Genomic DNA, 27,589 nt, shown 5'->3' on the forward strand with positions numbered 1-27,589 from the left:
ACATAAATGCCTGGGATGGCTCATAGATATTTCATGAAAAGTATATTCCCACCAACAACACACTGTAGATATGTAGAAGAAAGGATGTCAAGAGAATGTTTTTATAAGCAGGCTTGATATTTTTAATCTTTCCAGCTTATGGGGAGTTGTGAAGTCTGAATTCTCTCAGCTTTCTTCCCTGGCAGTCCCGCTTCTTCTTCATGCACTTTCACTTCCCCATGGAGCTGACATCTTCTGGACAATAATAAACAGCAATTTCAACAGCAAAGATTGGAAGATGAGATTTGAAGCAGGTAGGCTTGAGAAATATACACTATTTGCTCTTCTTTGCTTCACTAAAGAGGTAGACCTTTCTCTGCTGTAACTGAAGAGGTCTTTAATAGTTGATTATCTTTTTTCTGCTTTGGGGAATTTTGGTGCAAAACCATGGCACAACAATACAGTAAAATAGAGGAGAACATGAGACGTTTTGGATAACCAAAGTAAATCAAAATTAGGACACTTGCCAGTTATTTTTGTTCTCGGGTTCTCAGATGTGCATATTTCTAGGAGAGGTGTATGATTCAGGACATAAAGAAGCCATTGCCTAAATTAACATGCATATTTTCTTTTTCTGTGGGCATGGCTGCTACAGTGGAGAAGGTGGCTGTGATGTGCAGATTTTTGGATATTCACTCTGTGACAAAAAACCACCTATTGAAGTACTCCTTGGCTCATGCATTCTGCTGTTTCCTGACTGCTGTGGAAGATGTCAACCCAGCAGTAGCTACAAGAGCTGGGCTATTACTTGACACCATTAAGAGGCCAGCTTTGCAGGTAGGTTCATTGTATGGGAAAAAAACCCTTTAAAACAGGAATCTGGGTTTTCACCTGAAGTTCAAAGCTGTTCAGGTATACAGGATCATGGTCACTGCTAATACCTCTTTAGGCAAGGCTTATAGGCCTTGGTAATTGCCGTATTCACAAAATAGCTAAGGGAAGTGATCCTGCCCTAGCCTCAAGTTAGAATCATATAATCATTTAGGATGGAAAGTACTTCTAAGATCATGGAGTCCAACCATAAAAACTTGATGAATGCAAAGGATTGCTATTGCATTTGAGCTGCTGTTTTGGAAAGCTGTTAATGTTTTTGGTATTATTTTGAAATTTATTGGCATTTTTCAATTAAAAAAAACCCAAACAATATTTGTGAATCTTGTTACTCTGCTGAGCTGACAATGAGAAAATGTATTCAAGCAAACCAAAACATAGCCTTGATCTTTTCAGGCATTTAATTGTAAGCATGTGAGAGACCCGGCCAATCACAATTCTCATGATTAAAACTATGCAGATAGGAAAGTGGATCAGAGCCTATGTACACAAGCAAGGGAAAAAAGAAATAGAAATCTCATAATTTGCAATTCAGCTCTAGTTTCCTGAACAGAATATATATTTTTAAGAGTTCAGTGCTACTGCCTATAAAAAGCTGTTAATTCTTGCCAGTTTTATTCCATGTAGTGCTTTTTCAAGATAATTTCCAGAGGATTTGAATTCACTGAGTTTCCTGAGACTATTAGCAGTATACTGCACTTTCATATTTAACATGTGGGTTTTCTTCTCAAACATAAATCCCCACACTACACCCAAAACTCTAGTGCAGATAAAATAGACGTATTTTGAGGCAAAGTGCTTCTGATACTTTTCATCACATAATCTCTCTTTCTCCGTTTGGGCTTGGTGATTAATTCTTTTTGCAATTAAGCACTTGACTCTGTTGACTAAATACAAGCTTTTTTTCAGACAGGGGTGTGTGAAGACAGTATTCTGATACTGTATACCACATGTGCAAAAGGACAGAACTTTGCCTAGACTGCTGTATTCCTCAAAATCTTAGCAAATTTTACATTCTAAATATGATGTTAATTTCTTTCCTTATCTTACTTCTCCATTTATATCAGTAGCGTTAGTTCTTATTTAAAGGACTTATAAAGGGGAAAAGGAGCTAAACCTTTATCCTGTACTAGTTAACAGGAAAAGTTGTTGTAGAGGCTTCGACCTGCCTTTGCTTTAAAAAGTGCTTGAAGTTTTCACATCTCAGTTCTGTGTTTTGTTTGTTTATTGTTTGTTTTGTGTCTGTTTTTCCTCTATAGGGTCTCTGCCTCTGCCTCGATTTCCAGTTTGACACGGTTGTTAAGGACCGGCCTACAATTCTTAGTAAGCTTTTGCTACTTCATTTTCTAAAAGCAGATATTCCAGCTTTGAGCTGGGAGTTCTTTGTGAATCGCTTTGAGACCCTGTCTCTGGAAGCACAGCTTCATCTGGACTGCAACAAAGAATTCCCATTCCCAACAAGTAAGCAGAGTCCAAATCAATCTCATCACTTTTTGTCAGCTTCTGGAATTTGAGCTGCTTGCAAAGGTCTGAGAGATGTAGCTCTCACCTGTATAAATTCTCTGAAATTGGCTAATCTTTTGGGCCAAACAAGACTAATTCAAAGTGAACAATTTTTGGCTGTCCAAATACAGATTAGGCTATATTCTGTCACACCTTTGTGTGTTGTGTTTTACTCTCACCAGGATGTGCTTGCAGCCTTGGTTGAAACGTGATGTGGTTCAATGGTCAGCTGTAACCTGCATTAACCCACCTGTTCTTTTGTATATGTTCTTATGCTGTCAACATTGCTGTTCTCAAAAGGCCTAGGTTGTGCCTGACCCTGTTATGCAGTGGTCTGTATGAAGACAGTCCTAGGAGCTGTATGATCCTTGCCAAACAAATGTACAAGTCACAGCACAGGAGGTGGACAGATACTTCAAAGCAGGCACTCAGTTAACTATTCCTGCAGTGACAAATGTTTCTAAGTGTTTGTCCTGTTCATACCTGATTTCTTGGTGAGATATCATGTCTCCTTCCATTCACATTTGTGCATAATTGTTTAACATGCTGAGTAATTGAAAACTTCCTTACCTGAGTGGTGGCCCAGGAGGCAAATCTATTTCCACAGCTGTTTGGATAGTGTGTGCTCCTTCAGTAGCCTAATGCCTCCTCCTACATTTCTGTGGAGCCCAATGCCTAAAAAAGCCTAGGTATGCTGCATCCGTATAGAAAATAGTTGGAACTACAAACATATTTTCTCTGTATGTGAGTAGCTTGACCCAAAGCTAGGAACTGCTGCTGTGGCCTGTGCATCTCTGGCTGCAAATGTAGGGTCATATCTTTAAACATGAGTGTTTTGAGTAATTTAAAAATTAAAATATGCAGAAGATACTTTTCAGGTTTCTTTTTAACCTTTCTCTTTGCCTTTTCAAAGAAACAAGTGGTGTGAAGAATGAGCTAACCAGCTCATAATAGATAATTAAACTCAGAGGGTTCGAATGCACTATAGCATGGATATAGAAAAGTATTGGTGATCCCATTAAGACTTGCAATGATATTGCTGGTAACACCACTGTAAACGCTCACAGATTGCTGGAGATGCTGTTCAAATCCAGGATGATAGGTGTAGGCAGGGCAGGGAGTTGGTGTGGCTAAAGTAGACCACACATTTGGGTATGAGTGCACTAAATGTGATCTACGCCTTTAAGATTTTTGCGATATTCCCTTAGGCTGAAATTCAGATTTTGGTTTCAAGAACCTGTTTTTGTCCACTCTCTAAAGGTAGAAGTAACAGCATATTTTTTTTTAACACAGTGTGCTGTTTGGGGGGTATATGGATTTTGGAGTGCAAATAAGTACCTTGCAGATGGACCCCTTGAGCCCATACGAAGCTTTCTTGACTTGAGTGGGACCTGGGGCCCAATTGCATTTGGCACTTGGCAGCACTGGGGCTTGGCTGTGCTGTGGGATGAATCCTAACTTGGTCAATTGCATTTGGCACTTGGCAGCACTGGGGCTTGGCTGTGCTGTGGGATGAATCCTAACTTGGTCAATTGCATTTGCAAAGCTATCACTGCTGTCCGGACGAATGTCGCCAACCTCAGTGATGCAGCAATGTGGAAGATCAAGAGGGCTCGTTTCGCACGGAATCGACAGAAGAGTGTGCGCTCCCTGAGGGACAGTGTGAAGGGACCAGTGGAGTCAAAGAGAGCTCTCTCCCTTCCAGAAACCTTAACCACCAAAATTCGTTGAGTATCTATTTATATTTATATTTTTGTAACACGCTTGTATCTTCTCCCTTAGGATTGTGCCCTATTGATGGGTACACATTGGAATTATCAGGAATTGTCCAACCAGGGTAGCAAGTTTAGGTTTCTGACTGGTTAGTGCATTATTCAGATAGTCTATACTGCATTGGTTTAAAATGCCAGAATGAAATGCTCCAAGACTAGTTTGTGGATAGATCTTAATTTTTATATGTGGCTAAACCACAGTAATTTTATCTAAAATAGATACAGTGTTTACAGAAAAATGTCTCTATTACTAATTTATATATTAAGTTATTATTTATGAATCAGCATATGCTAGACATCTTAAAAAGAACTGTTAATGTCTTAATTGAGCTTTTGGCTATCTTTAGAATTCCTTTGTTAAGAAAACAACGTTCACACCAGCTCATATAAGAGACCTTAGGCACTGGAAAACCATAGGCCTACGTGAAGTGCTGTACAGATATCTTTCCACGAAGGAATAAAGCTTACCCATTCTCATTTAGAGAATTTACAAACACATAAGTCTTTATATTCTAATTGGACCTCTTATGTTGCTCCTACCCATATAATAGGAACTGATAAACTGTTCTTATCTGGATGCTAGTGAACTGTTAAGTTAGAAGGTAATTTCTCCAAAACAAACACAGCCACATTTTGGGATACTTCTCAGCCCATTTCTGATCTTGCATAGGAGCCCCTGTGTGATGACTCTTGTACCAGCAAAACTGGGTGATGGAAAAAACTAGAGGTATAGAATATGGTTCACAAAATCTGTAGTGCACCGAAGTGGCATGTTTCAAATGGTTACACTCACTGCTTGACAACAGTGCATGAATAAATGAACATAAATATGCTAGCACTGATTATATGCTTAAGATGTCAGTATTGCCTTTTTAAACAGAGTTGCTTGTATTTTGTTTGTTGTTTTTTCTTTTTTCAAGCTGTGAGCTTGACTAGACATGAGCAGTCTGCTCCAGCACTTGGAGGGACACCAGAGCAAACACCAGGTGGGTTTGACAAGTGGGGCTTTTTTGATAGAACTAGAGAAGGAAGGCACTGGCTCTCATGAGATAGCTTACATGAGATGGAAGTTGTCCAAAAGGCACAGTGAATCACTTCTCAGCATGGTTCCAAAAGGTGTAAATTGAAGTTTTGCTCTTGATCTGTACTTCAAGGCTGGGAGGGGGTTATTCAGAGGCAGTCAGCTATGCCAGCAGTGCCCAACCCTCCTATGGCCCCCAGGAACAAGTTGGGCCTGTGGGTCACCTGTGTTCAGCTTGATTTTTGACTTTCAGGTTTTAGAGACAGCAGAAGGAATGCTTTATATTTTTGGCATTGTAAATTATACTTGTTTTCTCTAAGTCCCTTATTTTATATTTATTGACATTTTGTGAACATGTCACTCTTCTGTCAGGCATTTGCAGAATAGCTTCCTCAGCAGAGTCCAAGTTATCCCTAAGTAATTGTGACAACTGACAGTTCTTGCTCTGAGTCCTCTGTAGACTGACCATTTAGAAGTGAAAAAACTCAGATTTGGTTCTTTTTGCATTCTTTCTTCAAGACTTGCAACGTTTTCTGCAAACAAAAATTCAGATTCAGAACAAATGAGTTTACTAGGTGATCAGCTGAAAGGAAAAGACCTTGCCATTGTGGACAGTGACTAAGCTGTGAAATGGACTAAGAGAGCTCTGAACTAGCAGGATACAGCCCTGCCATACTAGCCCAGCAAAAGCTGGATATCAACCAGTTCTGTACAGAGTATGTGTGCGGTTTGTCAAAGATTGCAGAAGGCACAAGTGAAATAATGCTGCCATGAACAGATGTGTCAGTGAATGATTATTCTTGTTTAATGATACCACTCATCTGCTGTGTCCTGGGCTTAGAGAAACTCATCACATAAGAAGTGTCAGTCTCACAGTAAGCACTGTTAGCCATTGTGTTTCCTAGCTTGGGTAATTAATCCCCTAAGCTTTGGATTAAGTTTCCACTAAAGAAATGTATATATAAAAAGTTGTAGCTAGTAACCACTGAAAATATGATTCAAAGTTACCACAGATGCTTTGGAAACTAGGAGACAAATGATTATCCCTCTCCTTATGCCCAGTATTTATTGTTTCTTTCCAACATTTTTTTAAGGTTTGACTAGCAATTTTTCAAGCTTTGCATTGGCAGTACTGAGCATACCTGATTTGTTCAAATATCTGAAGTTTTTTTTCTATATACATTTTTAATGTGGTTCTGAGAATGATAGTTGCTGTATATTCTGAACCTCATTATTTCACAATTTATTGTTTTCATTTTGTATCTGCAAATCTTGTTCCAGCAAAATGCTGGGCAGAGAATTTTAATTTTAAAGGAAGGTTTCTGTAAATTAAAAAAATCACATTGAAAACTATTTGGAACATACCCCCCATCATATAATAGGAAGTTAATGATTTCTTTTTACCAAAATGAAACTAGTAAAGGAAAGTTACTCTAAATAGAAGTGACTCCTAATAGAAGTGGTTCTGAAAATTGCCCTCCCTAGTTTTCATTTTCACCTGTCATAGAATTAGCATGCCCACTAATGTTTGCTGAGGAAAGACTGAAAACTATGCCAGATGAGAATTTGGTGGAAGTGGGATTTGATTCTCCTTTAGTGCATAGGTGTGAAGGAATAATGACTCTCATTTTGGCAGAAATGCACTGGGATGGGATGATAAGAAGCTCCATTAAACATGGGAAAGCTGAGAAATGGAGTTCAGCATAGACAGCAGGTGTTACTGTGCTGTTGATCCTGAGGCAACAGAGGAGCAATGCCCTCAGCAATGTGTGCCTGTCTCCTGTGAGTTCCCCATGAGTATTTGGGTGGAGGTGGAGCAATGAACTCTGGAAAAAAAAATTGTGTATTCTATATACTGTTTAAAGTCCTATCCAATGTTTGATACCAACATCTCTCTTGTGTCAATAGGACAACCCTCCCCAGAGAATGATAATATAATAAAAGACCTACTGCCAGAGGATGCTGGGATTGATCACCAGACTGTCCACCAGCTCATTACTGTGCTAATGAAGTTCATGGCAAAGGATGAGAGTAGTGCTGAGTCGGACATCAGCAGTGCTAAAGCTTTCAACACAGTCAAGCGCCATCTGTATGTCCTGCTTGGTTATGATCAGCAGGAAGGATGCTTTATGATTGCACCACAAAAAATGCGTGTTTCAACCTGCTTTAATGCCTTTATTGCTGGAATAGCACAAGTAGGTGAAGACACTTACTACTTTTTTCAGTGATTTCGCATTACCTGTTGTTGAAGTGGTGGTAGCACAGCCTTCTTTGTACCAAACTAAGTGGCTGAATGTGGTAATCCTACTTCAAACTCCTTTGTCTCCTCAGTTGATGAAAGAATTTGGGAACAAGGATGGCTGCTTGTTCTTTACTATCCAAAGGCTCTGTGTAGCCTAATCAAGTGCTTTCTGTAGGTTTCTGTTCTGCAGTTAAAAAGTAAATAGTTAAATAGGAGTATGCTAATTTATCACCTCTTACTAGTATTCTAAACATGCTGCATCACTGGCAAAGAGATAAGGTTTTGTGTGCACGGAGGCATGCAAATAATACTACCATATGAAAAACTAGAGACTGCTCCAAACTCCTTTGCCTTCTTTCCCCAGACTTTGAATGCCTTACGTTCCTTATGTGATATTTACTCCTTTCCCCTTCAGGAACATCTGGGACTCATGTACTTTGGCTTGTTTCCGTGTGTGAATAGTCTGTAAAATCTTTGACATTCTTCACTTTGCAGAAGACTCATTCTCCTTCTTCTTTAGAGTGCACTAGGACTTTATGTTCTCCCTTTTCTAGGGAGTGGTGCCACCATGATGAACTGCTGTCTGTATTGCTATGATAAATGACTGAGCACATCCTTGCCTTATGCCTTCTTTCTTCATCTTGTAAGGAGGACCATAATTTTCTACTTAACAAAGCTCTTCTAAGGCTCAAGTAATTCTTAGAGCAGCTGCCAATGCTGGGATGAAAAACATTTCACAGTTGCAGAGTTTTCTTAATTGCCTTGAAACATCATCACCATTTCCACACTTTTTTTCTCATCACAGTCTCTCATGAGGGATTACTTTAGGGGAGAGAAAGGTCTGTAATTTCAGCTCTCCACCTGCCACAGCTGTTAAAATGCTCACTGTGAGCTTCAGACATTGCTCAAAGCTGTCTTGGCCTCTTTTCTATCTGCAATACTTATCAGGATTCTGTTTTACACACTGAAACTCATGATTTTTTGAGGTCAGTTGTAATGTAGATACATGGATAAACTTTGACAGTTATGGAGAAGTCAGGTGTCTGTGTTTTAGTAGACAAAATAAAAGGTGTTAATGCAAACTGGGTAGTTGCTTATGTATCCCCAATCCATTGCCTTGGAACACCATTGCTGTATGTTGTTAATCATCTTTTATTTTTACAGCTTTAAGCTGAAGTACGTAACAGGAGATTCAGGCCTGTTGCCATTTTATTGAGAGTCTGGAAGTGGTAGTTTAGATCACAGGGCAGTATCTTCAACTTTTTTCCTATCTGTATTCCAAATTTGGGTTTTCCAAACTTGGGTTCCCAAATTTCAGTTATCAAAACTGACCCCAATTTTCGTAAGTACTGTACTACTTACTGCAACTCTAAATATCAGCCCCTGTCTTTCCTCTTCATCCTTTAAAATGTCTTACAATAGCCTAATTTGCCATTTCTGTTTGAAAAGATTTGTAGTTGAATGCTGATTCCCCTGATGTTAAATTAAATTTGAGAACTTAAGCAAGTCAGGATTTTTCTACATCTAACAGACAAGAAAACAAATTTGTTTTGGGTGTGGGGGGGTTCTTTTTCTTAGTTGTATGGCTGCTTTCTGTTGGGAATCACCTTTGCTACAAGGGAAATGCTGTTTGTAACCCAAAGATGTGTTTGCAGAGTGAAAACTCAGTATGGGGCTCTTAAGAGATCTTTTTCATTTACACTCCTTTCCTTAGTCATAAGTATTTGGGCTGACTTGCTGTGTCATTGATTCCAGGCTTGGTTGGAATGGTCAGTTTAAGACAAACAAAGTAAAATCAAATGTCTCTTAGCATTTGGCATCATAAAATCTGGGTATTTGAAATTCTTGAAAGCATGAAATGCCTTCTTTTGCTGCCTAGCAGCAGAAGTGGTCAGGTTCTGACGTTTGCAGTCACTGTGGTATTGCCCCACATGGTGGCAATGTTGTACAATCCTGCCGGTGTGAACAAGCAGCAGGGTTGGGATGTGCTCAGTATCTCCAGCATCATTTATTCTGTGACAACTTGAAAAATAGGTCTCCTCAGCTGAAGACATATCTACATTACAGTATGTGCTGTGTTAAGCCAAGGCTCTGACTTCCTTGTATGCATGAGTTTTTCCTTAGCATGCTATGCAACTGCATCACACTCTGAGGGGACAGGACATTGAAGGCTAGGACCATTATTTGGTGATGACATCTCTTTGGCAGGCAAGCCCTACATGGATAGATGTGGGATTCATCTCTATGCTCTATGCATGCAGCACAAAAATTTGAGACAGCTGCACATCAAACTAGAGAATTTTACAGGAGAAAGGCTTCTGTTCAGAAAGGAACTTGAGAGAGGAACCCTATGTTTGTAAATTAAGCTCATCCCCTTGTTCTTATAAAAAGAAGACCAAAAAAAGGAAGTACAGGCCTGAAAGAAGGGGATGATGTGCATTAAATGAATGCTTGTGTCAGTTTAGATGTATAGGGCTCCCAATAAAGTGCATTAAGTCCACTGAAACTGCAGGGACATGTTAGATAGTGGGGGGGGAGTAGTGGTGAAGTTTGCTTAGCCTGGTGTTATACCTTTCTGAGGTCAGTGTAAGAGACAAGGGCTTTGTGGATTCTTGTTATGATCTAGTTTAGCTAATGTTGCTGGACTGATAAGATAATGAAAACTAGCAATGCAGTTTCAATTGAAAACATGATTGTGTCAGGGTGGTGGGAATATATGGCCACAGTGCACCTAACTGTCAAGATTCAACTGCGTTCAGTTGCATCCTGTTTGTTAAACATGGGATACACCTAATATGGTTTTGCTTGTTGAAGCATGATCAATCTGTGCTATAATATCTCTTAGTACATTTTATGAAGCTTCCAATGTGTGTTAAAATTTAGACTATGCAGTCTGAAAGACTTTCAGAACATGTCTTCTTTTGTCTCATTTTACCTATCTAGCTAAAATGAGAATGTGGCAAGCTGACAGCAGGTTTCTCACTGATAGACTTCCTTTAGAAATGTGTTTCTTTTCACTTAACTGTATTAGTAATTTTGCTTTTCAGCAACAGTGGATTTGATTTTTTGTGAGCTACCTCCTGTGCTAATACTCTTTTTAGGTGATGGACTATAATATCAACTTGGGAAAACACCTTCTTCCCTTGGTAGTTCAGGTGTTGAAATATTGCAGCTGTCCTCAGCTAAGGCATTACTTTCAGCAACCTCCTCGCTGCTCACTGTGGTCCCTCAAACCTCACATTCGGCAGATGTGGTTAAAGGCTTTGCTTGTCATTCTCTACAAGGTGAGTGGTCTTAAAACTGTCCACATTAAAATTTACTCTTCAGTTTGAAATGTGTTACAGGGAACACCCAACTGTACTGCAAGTGAAAGCAACTGTAAAGAACACTTCTCTCTGATCTGCTTACTCACTGCATTTAATTTCAATATCTGAAGCAGGTTGGATGAGGTCTTGAGCAATCTGGCCTGAGTGGAGGGAGGGTGTCCTTGCCCATGGCAAGGGGGTTAGAACTAGATAATCTTTAAGGTCCCTTCTAACCCAAACCATTCTATGAATCTATAGGTTTTCATCTGTGCTGCTGACCTGTTAGTTCTGCTGTCTATATAGTCTTTCAAATTGTTAGCTGAGAAATAAAAATCCGGATTTAAAAACAGGAAAATGCTGTATAAAGTTATAATGAGGAGCACTTCTAATAGAATTTTTTTTTTTTAAATAATGACTTTAAATGGGGGGAGTGCCCAGTTAACAGCTTGTATTCTTTAGCTGAGTGATGTTTTTTAGAGTGTTGTTAAAATGTATTGTGTTTATACACTAATCTGGAACTGTGAATACTTCTGATATACTTAACAAATTTCTTTCGGGTCTGTAGGGCATGCAGACACTAGAAATGAGTGATAACATGCTGATTAAAATAGGTGTTTGGAGACCAGTTCTGATGAGAAACCTTTTGCGTTATTATAAATGGTTTTGCCATATCAAAATCAAGAAAATAATATATTAAATGTTACTAATTTGGATTTCTTTATATTTTTTGAAAAATTCTGTGTGCAAAGCTGAAAACATTCCTGCTTCTCATGTGTATTTAGAAATGTACAATCAAAGGGAGGCAAAGGGCATCCAGCTGACAATTTTAAAATAATTTTTCCACCTAAATGTTTATCCAAGGAGAAAAGTTAATTTTTAATCTGAAGTTTTTCTCTTTCACTGTGCAGTACCCCTACAGAGACTGTGAAATCAGCAAGATTGTACTTCACCTAATCCACATTACAGTCAATACCCTCAATGCTCAGTATCACAGCTGCAAGCCCCATGCAACTGCTGGTCCTTTGTATAGTGACAACAGTAACATAAGCCGATACAGTGAGAAGGAAAAAGGTACTTTTAAAACTCTCATTTATTAGATAGTCATTGATTTAACTCATTCAGTCTTGCAGATGTTGTAGAAATGGGTAAATATAGTCTGATTTTCAGAATGTAATACTCAGAACTAAATACAAGGTATGACTTATTTGACCAGCTGTGGTCATTTATAGTAAAATAAGCAATTTCTCTGTAGGCTAAGCATAACACAGCAGTCTAGCATCTCTTGCAGGGAGTGTACCTTAGACTGAGTAGTTTAGTCACCATGCTTGGATAGTCCCTTGCCTTTTCTATGACAATCTTAACTGACCATGCCCACACACGAGGTATGCAATGAGCCTGGCACTGCATTCTGATTATACTTCATAATAACATGGCAGAGTAGCAAATATTTGATGCTGAAAAGAGAAAATGGTTAATTCAGTTGGTAGTTTGCTTTTCTCTGTAAAAGGAGCTGAAATTGGCCACTTTACATACAGATGCATATGATGTGGATATCTAAAGGCAGAAGAGAATCAATCCTTACAGTCCTCATCTAGTGGTTAAATCTGCATGTGCTTGCTAGCTGTAGCAAAAGTCCTGTGATGGTGCAAACTGGTTTAAGTTTGGGGCTTGAGATAACATAATGCCACTGAGTGTAGTTCCTTAAAATTGTGAAGTTTATTATGTGATAGGTATTTATGGTGGAAGATTAACAGATTCTTCTGATGTTAACCTATGTTAACATCCTTTCAGCTGTTTTGCCTTTTAGCTGCTGATTTGCTATTTACATCCTTCTTCTCAAACAGTCTTCATAGTGTGCACCTAACTCTTCCGAAGAATACAAGAAGCACCCTTTTTATGCATGTCAGTACCTTTTCCTATTTTGCTGCTTTTTGCTTGTGGAAAGATACCTAATAGAACAAGGATGCATAATTTTGTTTACCTGAGCATCCTGTTACTCAGCTCTAGCAAAATAAAGCAACCTTAAAGTGGATGTAAATGATGTGTTGGATATTCTCACTCAATTGGACATTTCGTATTGCTAGCAGAGGGCTAAGAAGGTTCAGATAACTGTAGACTTTGAACTTGTTTTTGTTTTGAGTTAATGACTTAATTCATAATGACTTAGTGCTGAGGGTAGTAATAATACATTTATAAAATATATTCAATTTCTGGATTGATTCTGAGATATTTCTAAGACAAAGCAAGGTGCCTAAGTACTCAGTTTGCTGTTCACAGAAAGTGTTCCAATCTCATGACCAACACTGATTCCCTGGGTGGCTTGTGTCTCAATTCATTGTTGTTTTCCTAAGTTTAAAGTAAGGAGAATAATATTTACATGTTTTCCAAAGCTGGGCTTATCAGAGATAAAGTACCATAAATGGGCACATTTTATTCTCTAAATGCTGAGTTAATTGTAGGGCTGCTTCTCTTCCTTTGCTGAAGGTAAGTTTTTTATTTTTATTTTTTTTACACCTCCAAGAAGCAGCCAATATAATTCCATAGGGACTTGGAAAGTTGAAGACTTTCTAAAGAAGCTTGTTTAGTCTCTGGTCAGGTAACGTGTGTGCTGATGTCGTCGTCAAGGTATTATTTAGATGACCACCAGATGAGGGTTTAATTTTGAGCAGCAAAATTACCTATGCTAAAGATGGATCTTCCTACCTTTCCTTGTTTTTACTGTCAAAGTTTGTTGTGAGGATCATGAGAAGTGTAGTGGCCTTTGCAGAATTGATGTTAAATCTTGTGAAAAGAAGCATTTTTTTGACAAGAGGAAGAAAGCTTTAGATACGTAGGACATGACATTAAAAGTGATATCCTAACTTACTGAGTCCTTGTAGAAATTATTACTGTGAGCTCTGAATTCATAATATTAATAAGGTATCTTATCCCTGCTGCTTTTAGGTTGCAGTTCCACAGATTCACATGTGGTAGAAACTTTCCAGCAATTTCAAAGCTAAAGATATTAATGTGCAGCTTAAGTCTTTGTGTTTTGGCCATTCTAAGTTTTTTGTCTTACTTGCCTCTTCAATTCTAGACACCAAATGCGTTTCCTTTCCATGTTTGCTTACTAGAATAAACAAGGAACATTTTTCAGTCTCATTCTATTACTATTACAAGCTTCCCCAGATTATTAATTTCTTGATTTTTCATTTTCCTGTTTCCTATTTCATTTTTCCTATTTTTTTACTGACCTTTCAGTTTTTGTACTAATTTTGCTTTTCCTCAATTTACTTCAATTTACTCAAGTCAATGTTCAAATCTATTGAATTTCTTCCATGTAAAGAATTTGTCTTATTAGCAGTAGAGAAGATCAACTTAGGATGGTAAAAGCATGGTATACTTTTGTTGCGTTGTAACCCATTTTTCATTTATCTTTGTCCTTTCTGACCTTAATTCAAGATGTAACAAGAATGACAAAGTTATATCTGGGATATAAATTTTCTTGCATCCAATGATTCTTCACTTTCCAATTCAAGTTTAATTGAAACTAGCTGAGGTTTTATAAATAGACAGCTTTTAATTCATGGAATTGCACTCTCTTAAGAATAATAAAGCTTTTTCTTTCTCCAGCAGAGGAAGACAGTGTTTTTGATGAATCTGATATTCATGATACACCAACTGGACCTTGCAATAAAGAATCTCAAACTTTCTTTGCAAGACTGAAAAGAATTGGTGGCAGCAAAATGGTGAAATATCAACCAGTTGAGATGAATGCTCAGAGAAGTATGAATTATTTTGTCAATATAAACTCATACAGAAATAGAATCTCCTACTCTTAGTTTCAAGCTACCACCTTTCTTTGTAATGTTTATTGCACTGCCTAATTTGAATACAACCACTCTGAATTTTGAGACCAGGGACTTCTCATTTCCCTGAATTAATTGTCTTGCAGGTATCTCAAAGTAGGGACTCCAAAATAAAAATACCTGAAATTTTAAACTCTTTTGAATATAAAAATGCTTAAGAGGATGTGCTGCAATTTTATTCTGCTGAAGATTTTTACTCAAATTTATTTTTTTCCTAAAAACTTGATTTTTTTGATGAAATCGGCCTTCAGGGTAAGCAAATTTGTGGTTACTGCTGAACTACTATGGTTTTCTATTGCTAAAAAGGGTAATTTGGTGGTTTTGAAAAATAGGAAGTATTTTGTTTGCAAATTTCTGTTTCTGATATGAATGCCCTAAAAAAGAAAAAGTGAAGAGATTTCCACCACCACCTCACCTAACCTTTTTCTCTGCAGTGTTCACACAGGAAGGGGAATGATTTTGACTAGAGGAAATCTATTCTAACTTTTCTTGCTGTGGGTTTTTTACATCATGCTTCATATGTGTAATGTTTTGAAATATGGGGATAATAACGATCAGTAATGACTGGTTTATGTGAAAATATGTCATTCATAATAACAACAGGGATAATTTCTTAAAATGTTCTTAATTGTGATGTGTTCATATAGCAAAATACCAATGCACTGGTAGTGCCAGCAAGTATAACTGTGCTCATTTTGCTCCTCCCTATGACAGTGAGGTACGGCTATGTGGTGTGATAATGTGTGGTGTGATAGTAGCTAGACTCTGCTGGGGTCTAGTGTCACTGGGGGGAAAAATTCTCTGAACACATCTGATCTCAGGCCTGTGCAGTCACATCCTCACTGCTATTGCTACCCTTGCTTCTTGAATTAGAAGCACCCATTTTAAGCCCACTTTGCTGCAGTAAATAACATGTAGGTGCACTCTAATACACAGTGATGTCCAAATAATGTTTGTGATGCTGTAGTCCAAAATTATTTTAAGACCTCTTCAGAATGGTCTGTATAGTTTATTTCTTCTTTCACCTGTCATGCCTAATGCAGCCACCCCAAGTATCTGTAGAAATTACTTGACACTGCCATTTTCTTTTTAGTGCATAAGGTTAAACAGTCTATCTTCAGGGTACATCTGTCCAGGATGAGTACAATTTGGATAGAGTTTAGATAAACCCTATTATCCAGATAGTAGGGGATTTATTTGTTGTTCATTGTGAAAATCTATGTAATGTGGCTGTGGAGTTAAAACAAAATCTGGACAATTTTGACTAATAGTGGGTTTGTGTTTGAAATGCCAGTCATGTTGAATTCTGAGATAATGAAGATATCTGCCAGGTGTCTTCAACCGAGGTAGTATTAGCTCTTTCTGTTTTAATCAGGTGAAATAGAGCTGGCTGAATATAGAGAGACGGGGGCCTTACAAGACAGCATTCTACGCTGTGTGAGAGAAGAAAGCATTCAGAAAAAAAAACTGCGCTCTCTAAAACAAAAATCTCTTGATATAGGGAATGCAGACTCCCTGTTGTTTTCATTAGATGAACATCGCAGGAAGTCCTGCATAGACCGGTGTGACTTAGAAAAACCACCTGCCCCTGCTGCTTATGCCATACACAGGCAGAGTGACTATGGACGATCTCGGCAGAATTCTTCTACTAAAGCTGAAAACATAGAAACACAAGAAAACCTTCCTCGTACAGAGAGTTTCCAGGAAACAAGAAGACCTGTCATACCAGAAGTTAGGCTAAACTGCATGGAAACGTATGAAGTGAAAGTGGACTCTCCAGTTAAACCTGCTGGTCCCAAGGAAGATTTAGATCTGATAGATTTGTCATCTGATTCGACATCAGGTCCTGAGAAGCATTCAGTACTCTCCACTTCAGACAGTGACTCTTTAGTCTTTGAACCACTTCCTCCCCTTAGAATAGTGGAGAGTGATGATGAAGAAGAAGAAACAACAAACCAGGTGAATGATGAGGTCTCTGGCAAAACTACTGTGTCGTCTCCCTCAACTCCTGTCAATGTCTCTGCACTCAGCCTCAGCACAACTCCGCTGGTCCAGTTCAGCATTGAAGATTGCTCCAAAGACTTTAGTTCTAAGGATACAAGCAATAATGTTTCATCAGGAATAGATGAGATCCTTTTCACCTCTCCCAAAGATCAAAAGGATTCTTCAGAGTTAGTTAAGCCAGAAGTTCAGGATATGTCCTGTGGGAACCCTCTAACATTGAAACAAAAAAGGGACCTGCTGCAGAAGTCATTTGCCCTTCCAGAAATGTCCCTTGATGATAACTCTGACCTCAGCATGGAGGAAACTAGGCCTAGTGGAGCAATTCCGAGCCCAAATGTAAAAATGGTCCTTATTAAAGTCCCTGAAGATTCTGAAAACCAAACAGAAAGTGATAAACTGGATACCAATGCAGAGTCCGACACTGAACAAAACATGGAGCACAAACAAGAAGAGACTGAGGAGTCAGAATTTAAGATTCAGATTGTTCCTCGCCAGAGGAAGCAGAGGAAAATTGCTGTCAGTGCTATTCAGAGAGAATACCTGGACATTTCCTTTAACATTCTTGACAAGCTGGGAGAGCAGAAGGAGGCAGGTGAGCTCAATCACTGACCCAGTCAGAGATCTTATTACTGTATGAAGGTTTTAGTAACAAAGCAGTGTAAGGAGAGATGTGTGTGTATACAGAGAGAGAGCTGTGTGGATATACAGCATCTGATGTGGTCTGACTGAGCTGAATCCTTTCAGACAGGTGTTTCTCACAAGGAATGCACTAACCATACAGATATTGTGCATGTGTGAAAAGGAAATAAATGGGTCTCATTGATGAAAATACTGGTTCTAATACCCAAGTTAGGGAGTGGCCTCTTTATGGAAGGTGTCACAAAAATAGTCATATTTCTGTGCCTTTTATCCTGCTAATCGCGTCCATACTACACTGATTCTCTTTTGTGCATAGTAATTTTTGATCATTATTTCTTCTGCAAGGATAGAGCAGTGGAAAGCAAACAGTCACAAAGTGTAAAGATGAGCAGGCTATAGACTTCAGAACTAAGAGTGCTTGGAATTAACCACAATTTGCCTTTAAGACCAGATATGCACACATATTTTGGTTTTATATGCTTAAAACCTTTTTGTAGCCTTCCTTCTATCGAGTAGCTGCAGAGTTTACAGGGCATGTGTTTGTTAAAAGTTAAAAGTTCAAGCATGGGTAAAGCCATACATTATTTCTGTGTACCCCGAGTTTTTCCAGGTCATTTCAAAATAGCTGCTTTTGCTACAAAGTTTTTCAGGTGGAGAGAAACTGTCTTAGCTGTTACCACAGTTTCCAACTGGCTGTGTGCTCCTGCCTCCTCCTGCTGGTTTGATTTTTGTTGTGTGGGTGTTTTTGTTTTGTTCTTCCTCCCCTAGGATTTTTCAGTTATTAGAATTTTACCAGTCTCTTTTTTAAACTTACTAATTAAAAAAGGAAAGAATCAATTATTTTCTTTTTTTTTCCCACTGAAGTTAAAATATTTATGCCTTTCTGAGCTCACTTCTTCCTAAATTGCTTCAGAGGGAACCATAATATAATTTCATATTACAAAATTCCACTTTTACAAGGAGAAATTGTTCAGTGTGACCATTGTTATGCTGTTCATTTTATGTTTCAGGCTTATCATCCCATTTATGAATCCAGTTAAGCTGGAGAACCTCTGGAGCTTTGTAAAAACAAAAGAGTCGAGTACTTTTGAATCTTTCACATAGGTTCTTAGAGAAGAATAGTCATGAAAGAGTTACACAAATAGACTTAATGTTTTTTTTTCACCAGTAGTAATGGCCAGTTTTCATTTACTAACTAACACTGTCGTTCTTGAAATAGCTTGGAAGGGCTGTTGGAGTTCTGAACCCCCACGTGGAATCTAGGATTGTAGCATATATGACAGTCATTTGGCTGCATGCATCTATGTGTGTCATCCAAGGAGAGCATAAAACATTCACAATGACTCATTAAGTACTTGCATTACAGGTTGATGCAGGCGGTGCTGGTGACTAGGTAGTCTGGTGACTTGAGTAGTTTAATATATTTCTTCTGTTTTGCTTTGTTTAGCCTTATTGATTAGTTTATTTGAGAACATGTGTGTTGTATGTCATTTAAATAGATTTAATATCATCATCATAGTGGGCTGATTGTAACTTCAAAGTCTTATTCAAGGTTTTTCAGCTTATTTACTTCCATATGTTTTAGAAGGGCTTCTGATATAACTGATCTCTGAATTAAGTATCCAAATGGGTTGGTTCAAGCGCACAGTGCTGGGCTACAGAGTTTCCTGCCTGAGACTTTTAACAGCACACATACATATTTGTCTTTATAGGGTGCACTGAAACCAGCCATCAACACTTGAAAATTTCTTTGCTTTATTCTTCACATAGTGACAGTATCAGTTACTATAAAATAAAAATGTTAATTTCAAAGGTTATTTTTCTTTTTAATGATACAATGTTACTCTTTGAATCTTCAGGATCAACTGCTAGATCAGTGGCTTTTTTAATGAAAATCAGTAACATGTTGGAGATAAGGCTGTTAAAAGATGCTAAGCTGTCACTTAAAATAGCTTTACATCAGTGGGTCTTCCTTTATTTCCATGTTGGTAGTTCTGATAATCAGTCAGTGAGTGGGATTTATTAGTTCTAAGCTCCAAAAAACATAGATAGAAATCTGCTTAGATCGCTGTGCTTCTATAAATTACAACACACACACTCAATTGTTTTATAACTGCTGGGAATGCCAGGTGGTGAATGGATGGCTGACAAGATGTGAAAAAGGCATGCAGAGAGAAAGTAGGTGGAAAATATGTATTGATCCTAAATAGTAAGAGTTTAAGCACAGTTTTCACCTGCAGATTCTGCTGCCAAAGGACTTTCAACATTGGAAATGCCAAGAGAGTCATCATCTGCACCGACCCTTGAAGCAGGTGTCCCAGAGACAAGTAGTCATTCTTCTGTAACAAGTAAGCTTACCTCTGGTTTCAGTTTTAAATCTAAATTGCTGTATTTGTGTGTCAGATGGATATCGTGTATAGTGAATGCCTTTCCCCAGGTTTCATTGATTCTTGGAAGTACAGCTGTGTTGGATATCATTAAATTCTTTAAATCCGTGTTGGGGATTTAAATCCCAAATCCCAAATCAGTAGGATTTTAGCAGTTAGTGACTGCAAAACTTTCTTGTTGTAACATGGCAAATGTGATTTTCTTGAATTAGTTAGGAGCTAAAAGCAGTTCTTCACTAAAGCTGAATGTTTGTTTTCCAGTAAGAGAAAGCATTGTCAGCTGTCAGTGCACTGAAGCAGAGGATGAGAGCTCCATGTGGCTGTTACTGTGGTCTTCAGTACATTTCTTGCTGTACCTTAGGAATAAATCTATTTGAATTATTGTAAAAAGCCTTGAAATGCCACTTCTTCAGCTGCTCACCAAAACGCAGTATCTATTTACCATACATATTTCAAAGGAAAATGAACTGGGTTTGTTTAAATAGGCATTGGCATATGGCTCAACAGAGCAGACATAGATGATTTTGGAAGGTAGGGGTGTCTTAGAACACTAAAAAAATCCATAACAATGTGTCCATCTAGGTAATATTAAGTAATACATTTGAAGGTTGATGAGGCAGAAGTCTTGACTAGTGGAAAAGGGGGAGGAAATGATGACCTGCTTTGATACCAGCGAGCTGCTAGATCTGCTCAACTGTCTTGCTAAACTGCCATTTCTGAAATTCTGCTGATTTGATTGGAGAGGACGTCTGGGCTATTAAAGGAAAATGTTATTTTACACATGCTAGATGAGTAGTCCAAATTAGAGGTTTCCTCTCTAGTTTTACTACAAGAGTTTCATGTCATGTGCATCTTGTAGTCAGAGTACATTTGTTGGCCGTACAAATGTCGCTTACTAAAGGAGCTGAAGAGGTGCTTGTTAGGTCCTATCTCTCTCTGGTTTTGCCGAGTGCTAGGTGTTCCTGTAAATTCCAATATATGAAATCAGGAATAGTGTACATGTGATACTGAGCCTACATTCCTTTGTAAATATTCCTTTCCTCTTTGTGGTACCTCAGTTTCCAACTGCAAAAAGAGACATGAATGCTTCTATTTAATCTCTTGTCCTTTTAGTCTGAAAGTTTTTTGACCTTCTACTCCATGTCTTTACAGTGCTTTGCATAATGAGCCCTGATCAGGACTATGAGCACAAGACACTTATGTAAGACAAATAGACAATATTACTTGTACACCCAATGCCTAGCTATAGAAGCCGTACATCATTGTGACAGGAATATTTTGCTTTTGGACTTCTTAAGTAGAGAATTCCGTAGCAATAAAGGGATGATTGACTAGGTTACTAGCTAACATATGAAAGACTCAGCAGCTACTATATGAAGGTCACTGATCTTAAGATTGTTAGGTTTCTTGTAAACCAACTTGATCAAGGAAAACTTCCCTCCCTATGCTACTAGTTGGTCATAGGCGTGAAGTCATGTGCTGGTCGACAGAAATCAGCCTGGCTCCAACACTGTTCAAAGGCTGACAGCTCTCAGGGTTTTCTGGCTTTTTAGAATTTTTTTCTTAGCTTACCAATATTTGGAATCATGGCTGTCCTTGAGAAATCAGATAAATAACTCTGGAATTCCAAACCAACAGTAGCCTGATTATGTGAAATATGCATGAAATTTTTGTAATCACAATCGCAAATGCTGTTAAGAAAATTCAAAGAGAGAATATTCTGTATTTTGACAGCATCTGAATTCCAAGCAGTCTTGTCAGTTCCAATGTTAATTGCTGTTCTTTCATCAGAAAATTCTATGCTTGATAAAGTGATAAAGCATCTATTTAAAATCCTTGCCCTGGAAACGATGGAAATTCTATTTTTCTCCTAATTTGCTGTGAAAGGCAGCTGCAATATAACTTTTAAAAGTGAAACATGGAAAGTCTCTTGGTCTGGTTCAATTACAGAACTTCAGTTATACAAGGACGGCTTTGCAGCAATGTTGGAGAAGTTTGTACTTGGACCAAAAATAGAGTTTAAATGCACTCTGATATGTTGAAAGGATATTATAAGGGAAAGCTTGGAATATTTAATCTAATAAAATATCAGTGTGCAGATTTCCATTGAAGTTGTTGTGTTTATTATTACTCAGGGCCCTGTACTTGCTTTTTCTGAATTTGAAAATCTGAGATAGAAAACGACTAGAGTGAGTTTAGGAGAAGGCACTCAAACCCTCAGAGCTTTCTTAAAGTTGTGGTTTATCCCTTGTCTGTACTTCTTCATCACAGTTCATAATGTGAAATGCTAGGTTTATTTTCAGAGCTTAGTTGGGTATTGTTTGGAATTTTAGTACAGAGCTGCCAGATATCGTGGTAGTGTTCTTTAACAATGTTGAATGAAGTTGCAGATGAAAATAATCTTTAGGAGAAGATCATGCATTGCTGCCCTTGTTTTAAGGCCCTGTTGAGGAAAGCACTTAAGCATATACCTAACGAAACAGTTTAAAAGCTTTGCTGCATGGAAGATGCATGCCAACAGTCTCACATGCCTTGTTCAAGCAGGGTGTTAAAACTCTGTCTTCATACTGTGAACAATGATTTTGGTTTCAGTGGTAGAAATATATTGCTAAGCTCAACTGTCACAGAGACTGTTATGCTTGTTCAATTTGAATTTTCATATGAAGGGAGAAAAGAGTAAGAAAATCAGGAATTGTATATAATCAATTTCTTCCTCCTTTAATCCACAATTGTGGGGATTCCATTTAAAGAAGCATTTTAAGTAGGTGGATGAGGAAAAATCAATTGCTTGTTACTTGGTAGGTCCATGTAAGAAGAGCAGCAATGAAGTTACTGTCATACTGGCTTCAAGCTTAGGAAGAATGTGCAGGTGTTACATTTGAGTGGTGAGCATTTAGGAGGCCTGTTTTGTGTCACCCATGAAGGGGGATAGTGCCACACAGTCCTAGTCAGTGAATTTGTTTTCCTATGGGGAGCATGGACAGGGCAGTCCTCCCTACTTTGCTGGGAGGAGACTTGAGTTTCCTTCATCACAACATTGTATCTAAGTGAGATTCAGTTATGCATTTATCACCTGTTGGCATGGGAATTTTGGGGTGGCATGAGACTTCACAGATACTAAGTGTTTTTAAGACCTTTTGTGATACTTGGAGGCAAAAAAGGAATTGACAGTTGGCTCAGTGGATGACATCCTGAATCCAGGTTACTTATGACTGATGTCATCGAGGGCAGAATTATACCCTGTGTAGTTGTGTAAAAAGTATAGCAAGATCCTTAGAGCAAGTGGTCATTGTCCTTTCAGTATTTATCTCATGCTGGCTTGTAAGATGAGGACATAAAAGTAGTTTTACATGTTGTCTGAGCCCCTGAAATCCTTTTGCATTTCTGACTTGCAGCTCAGTTCAGACAAATGAAAAGAGGCTCTTTGGGAGCTCTGACAATGAACCAGCTAATGAAGAGGCAGCTGGAACACCAGTCTAGTGCTCCCCACAATATCAGCACTTGGGATACTGGTGAGCTGCATTTATTGTTCTTTATTTCTATTTCCTAAGCCAATTACTTTGTGTATCACTATATTTTAAAAAGTGAGTATTTCTATTCTACCATTGCTGAGAACTAATCACTCTCAAATCTGAAGAGAAACTTTGTAGTGAGTAATGGATTCTCAGCTGGTATGAATTGGAATAGTTACATTTTTTAGGAGGTAGGCCCTCTGGTACAGTAGTCTCCCTACAGTATTGCATGTTACTTGGATTTTTTCCTGTCCTCACTGAATGAAATGGAATTATCAAAGTTGATTTCATTAGGCGTAGTCCATCCCCAGTGCATGGATTCATTTATCTGCCTGTATGTTTACAATGGTGTTAATATACCAAGGGATTGTGCCTTATACAAACCAGTTTTATTTCTCTTTAGAGAAATTTGTACCAGCTCATGCTGAACATTGAAAGGTTCTGTATGTTTGCTCTCTGACCTGTTTTTTCCCCTTTAAAATGAATGCAAAGCAATGAAAACTGAGTTAAGCACAATTTTCTCATTACTCAGAATTTCCATTATGGCTGAACTCATAGCAGATGTCATAGAATCAGAGAATTGTTTTGGTTGGAAAAGACTTTGAAGATCATCAGGTCCGCTAAACAATTCCGGTTTATCATAACTGCTAGATATTTTATTTGCTGTCTTAGTGACATTCTGGAATCATACTTCTCAGGAATTAATTAGGAGATACAGATGTGTCCAAGGAAAGGAATGCATAAAATGTTACATGGAACTTAGCATGCTGAATGAATGTTTTGCCACCAGTTCTGGACAGATGAGTTAAAATTTTCACTTAATTCATTCTTCAGCATTGAGTTCCTTCAAACTAAATCATGTAGCTGAAGATTGGCTAAAGGTATGGTATATAGTTCAGAATTATCCTTTCTGCTGAGTAGTATGCTCATCATAAGATCTTTCAATCATAAAGGTCAGAATTTGTCAATGATAACAATGTGGAGTTTTTTTCCTATCAGCAGCTAAGTTTATTTATTGAAGAGACTTAGCTGGCATCACTAGGCAGGAGTTTAGAGACAAAAATTGTACTGCTTTCATTCTGCAAGAAGTGGTTAGGCTGTATTCAAGAGGAAAAAGTCAATACTCAAAATAACTTAGGAACTCTGTCTTGTTAATTGTGTTCCAAGTCCACTAACTTTCTTCACAACTTCTATGAGTTTTTGCTCCAACATTCATGCAGCCAAAGGCCTCCAAGCATGGAGATACAAAGTAAAATGTTCTTTTCCAGAAAGCTTCACATCTTTCAGTCTCTTTTTTCAGCCACTAGCTTAAAAGTACAATTATTATTTGGAGAGAAAACAAGGTTCTTTTTTTCAGGACGAATATTCAGTGTGACTATTTGTCATTTCAATGTCACACCACGATTTTAAGACTGGTTACACTTGGGTATAAGAGCGCAGAAATATTGTTATTCCACATAAGTAACACGATGTGTGCTTGGTTTGTGCATCAGGTTTTTGTTTGTTTGTTTTTTTACATTAGTAGGTATCTATTTCTTTTATTTCATATTTCAAACCAGTCTTCTCCCAAGCTTGCTATCTGCAAAATAAAATAATTTTGTGTCTAGCCTCTGTCAGCACACACTATATCTGATTTCTAGTCACTTGGTATTTCTAAAGGCTGTCTTCCTCTTGTGACTCATAGATTCCATATCTTGTTGAATCTTTACAGCTAGCACTTCCTTTCTTGTTTAATGACACTTACTTTTCTAAAATGCCTTCTGTGCTCTTAGGTTAACTTTTTCCTTTTTCCTTTGTGGGATTTTTTTTTTTCCATCTTTCTCTTCCCCTCCCTTCCTATGCTAGAAAAATAAATTAACTTGTTATTTATTATTTATCTATCTATTTATTTATTTTTATTTTCTTTCAAAAGCTTTTGTATTTGTCCTTCTCTTAACTGTTTAAGACTTGTGGGCTGTTGATATATGCTGGATTCATAGTTCCAGAGACTGAAGTTGTCTATTTATTCACAGAGCAGGTACAGCATGGAAAGCGGCTGTGCAATGTCCCTGTTTGCCTAAACCCTGACTTGGAGGGACCACCGCTAAGAATCAGAGGTTAGTTCAGTGTCCATTTGACCAGATCTCTCTGATAAGACTGCCAGGAAGGGGATTTTTTTTTTTTTAATTAGAACCTGTGCTGAATTTTGCATTCCATTCAGCTGTCTTAAAGCCCTGAACTGTCCTGCAAAATGTAAATTATCAAAAATTGTAAGACAAGACATTTATTTCACGTCAGTGACAACCAATAAGAAGTACTGGCTTTCTGCTACTGCTTGTTTTGACTGTCAACCTAGACGTCAAAGACTGTATGCAGAATGTGGTTGAATCTCATTTCTTTATGAGCTCTGCTCCTTCACAGCCAAAAGATAGCCAGACTTTCTTACAGCCTTGCAATAGGGCAGTGACCTACTTTTTTGCCTAAATCGTGTTGTTTTCCTACTGTTTGGTGCGTGAGTCTTTTAAGACTCATTCCACCATTGTAACCTGCAATATGACAGCTTTTAGCATTTGTGTAAAATGGTGGAACTTATATCTAGAGAACAGGACAGTGAAGTGTCCAAAGTCATGGTACAGGCATCTTAATTTATTTGTGAGGGGAGGAAAAAACTGTCTAGAAATCTGTGAAAATCTACTACTATTGCTTGCATTCTGAACAGTGCCCTATGTTACTAAAGAGTATTATGGACTTCCTGTAATGTCTGCTCATATCCAACAAAATCGTGGGGCACAATTATGAAGTACTGAACTCTGTGTGTAAAAGAAATATTTCCTTCTGTACTTAGTACAATTATTGTTTAAAATTTGTCTTATTATTGTGAAAAAACCCTCATCGCTCCACATATTTTGAGTTCAGAAGTTGTGGGAGCTTCTTAGATTATTTTGCCTGAGTGCTGATATTGGATTTGCTTTTCATGCAGTAATTTGACTTATTTAATCAGAAAATCTATCCAAAACTTCAGATTGAAGCAAGCAGCAAGAAAGTCGCCAGTTCAATCACAGACTAAGTGATCCATTATCATCAAAAGGGCGTTAGTAGTCTTCTAAAAATTGGTTCACAAAATGAGCTTTTTGTAGAATGAGATGCCCTTGGGGACAGCTTATGTACACAATGATGGTGTCTACCAGCTTTGCTTCCTGGATTTGTTATTGAAGCTGAACTGTGTGGGAACAAGAGTAATGCTGTCGCTGTCATGTCAGCTATATGTGGCAACTGAAAGAGCTCTTTTCTTCAAGAATTAAATGTCTCTTTCTGTCTTAGAGCCCTCAAGAATGAAACTGATAGCAATATTTAAGTGATCATCAACAAGACATCTCAGACAAATGACTTAACTCGTACATCACAGTAGCTTTGATCTAAGTTTCTGATGGCTCAAGAATGAGTCTGATTATTCACAGTATCACAGTATCGCATTCATGCTGAAGTTTGACTAGCTGGATAGTTGCGTCCTCTGTATGCATTTTCTCCAACTGCTGTTGTCTGCTTAATGAAAACTAAGGTACTGAGGGAGGAAAACCACCATATTGGAGATGTTACCTGTTATCTTGCTGTAATTCTGAAAAGCAGAACTCAGAGAAGCCAAGAGTTTGAATCTTCAGCTATGCGTAACTTTTCTCATGAAAACATTTGTCTGTCAGAAATTAAGGCACAAGAAGTGCCAAAGGCAAAGGGAACCCCACATGGTCGCAGTGGCTCTGCCCCTAGTGGAACAACTCAGCTTCAAAGAAAAAAGACTTTCAGTGGAAAACTTTTCTAACCGTCAGCCCTCCAATGTTGTCAGTTTCGAAACTCCTTGGTCATTATTTCCTAATTTCCTTTCCTAATTTCTTTCCATTGCCTCATTAGAGAGGATATAAATAGATCGATAACCTTTTATTGAGACATATGAACTTTCTTCCTTCTTCATGTCACCAAGAGCTATGGGAAGGTAATTCCCCAGAAATACTGACAAAGACTGCAAATCTTTTGGTATCCAATCTCATAGCAACTGTAGAATCATCCTTTCTCTCTAAAAAATGAGCAGATACAATTTCTTCCTTCCTGGGATCTTTGTTCTTTGTTTTCTCTTTTCCAAGGATTTTTTGTTTTGTTTTTAATTGATAGTTCTTGTTATTTGGAAAAATCTGGCAAAAGCAAGGATTGTGCTATGTATCCTTTTGTAGATATACTTTATATCTTATTTCTATGCACAGTAAAACCATTATGACTCTTTAGAATTCTGCTCTTCGAGCAGTTCACATTTCTGTTTAGTGATTTTCTTTCATGTTTGTTTGTTTTTGTCTATTTTAATTATTATTTTTGTCCAATTGCCTTAAGGTGCCACCAAATCCAGCTTGCTGTCAGCACCCAGTATAGTCAGTATGTTTGTACCTGCACCAGAAGAATTTGCTGATGACCAGCCCATTGTGATGACTGACAAGTAAGAACTGGTTGAACTTCAAATAGG

The 27,589-nt window shown here is 38.0% G+C and overlaps 1 protein-coding gene across 3 annotated transcripts in view; it reads left to right on the forward strand.

Annotated features, from left to right (window-relative positions):
* Positions 1–27,589, forward strand: part of UNC79 (unc-79 homolog, NALCN channel complex subunit) — a 104,110-nt gene that overhangs the window by 39,232 nt on the left and 37,289 nt on the right. The window contains exons 23-36 of one of the 3 annotated variants that reach the window (XM_054400252.1): positions 136–293; positions 635–816; positions 2,130–2,331; positions 3,920–4,099; positions 5,066–5,131; positions 7,075–7,361; positions 10,510–10,692; positions 11,622–11,784; positions 14,329–14,478; positions 15,937–17,157; positions 19,445–19,552; positions 22,987–23,103; positions 25,116–25,199; positions 27,460–27,562. In XM_054400252.1, coding sequence (XP_054256227.1) covers positions 136–293; positions 635–816; positions 2,130–2,331; positions 3,920–4,099; positions 5,066–5,131; positions 7,075–7,361; positions 10,510–10,692; positions 11,622–11,784; positions 14,329–14,478; positions 15,937–17,157; positions 19,445–19,552; positions 22,987–23,103; positions 25,116–25,199; positions 27,460–27,562 — 3,204 coding nt within the window. The remainder of the gene's footprint in view (positions 1–135; positions 294–634; positions 817–2,129; positions 2,332–3,919; positions 4,100–5,065; positions 5,132–7,074; positions 7,362–10,509; positions 10,693–11,621; positions 11,785–14,328; positions 14,479–15,936; positions 17,158–19,444; positions 19,553–22,986; positions 23,104–25,115; positions 25,200–27,459; positions 27,563–27,589) is intronic. The other 2 variants (XM_054400253.1, XM_054400254.1) reach the window with 2 other exon arrangements.

This window comes from Indicator indicator, chromosome 4, assembly GCF_027791375.1.
Source record: "Indicator indicator isolate 239-I01 chromosome 4, UM_Iind_1.1, whole genome shotgun sequence".
NCBI lineage: Eukaryota > Metazoa > Chordata > Aves > Piciformes > Indicatoridae > Indicator > Indicator indicator.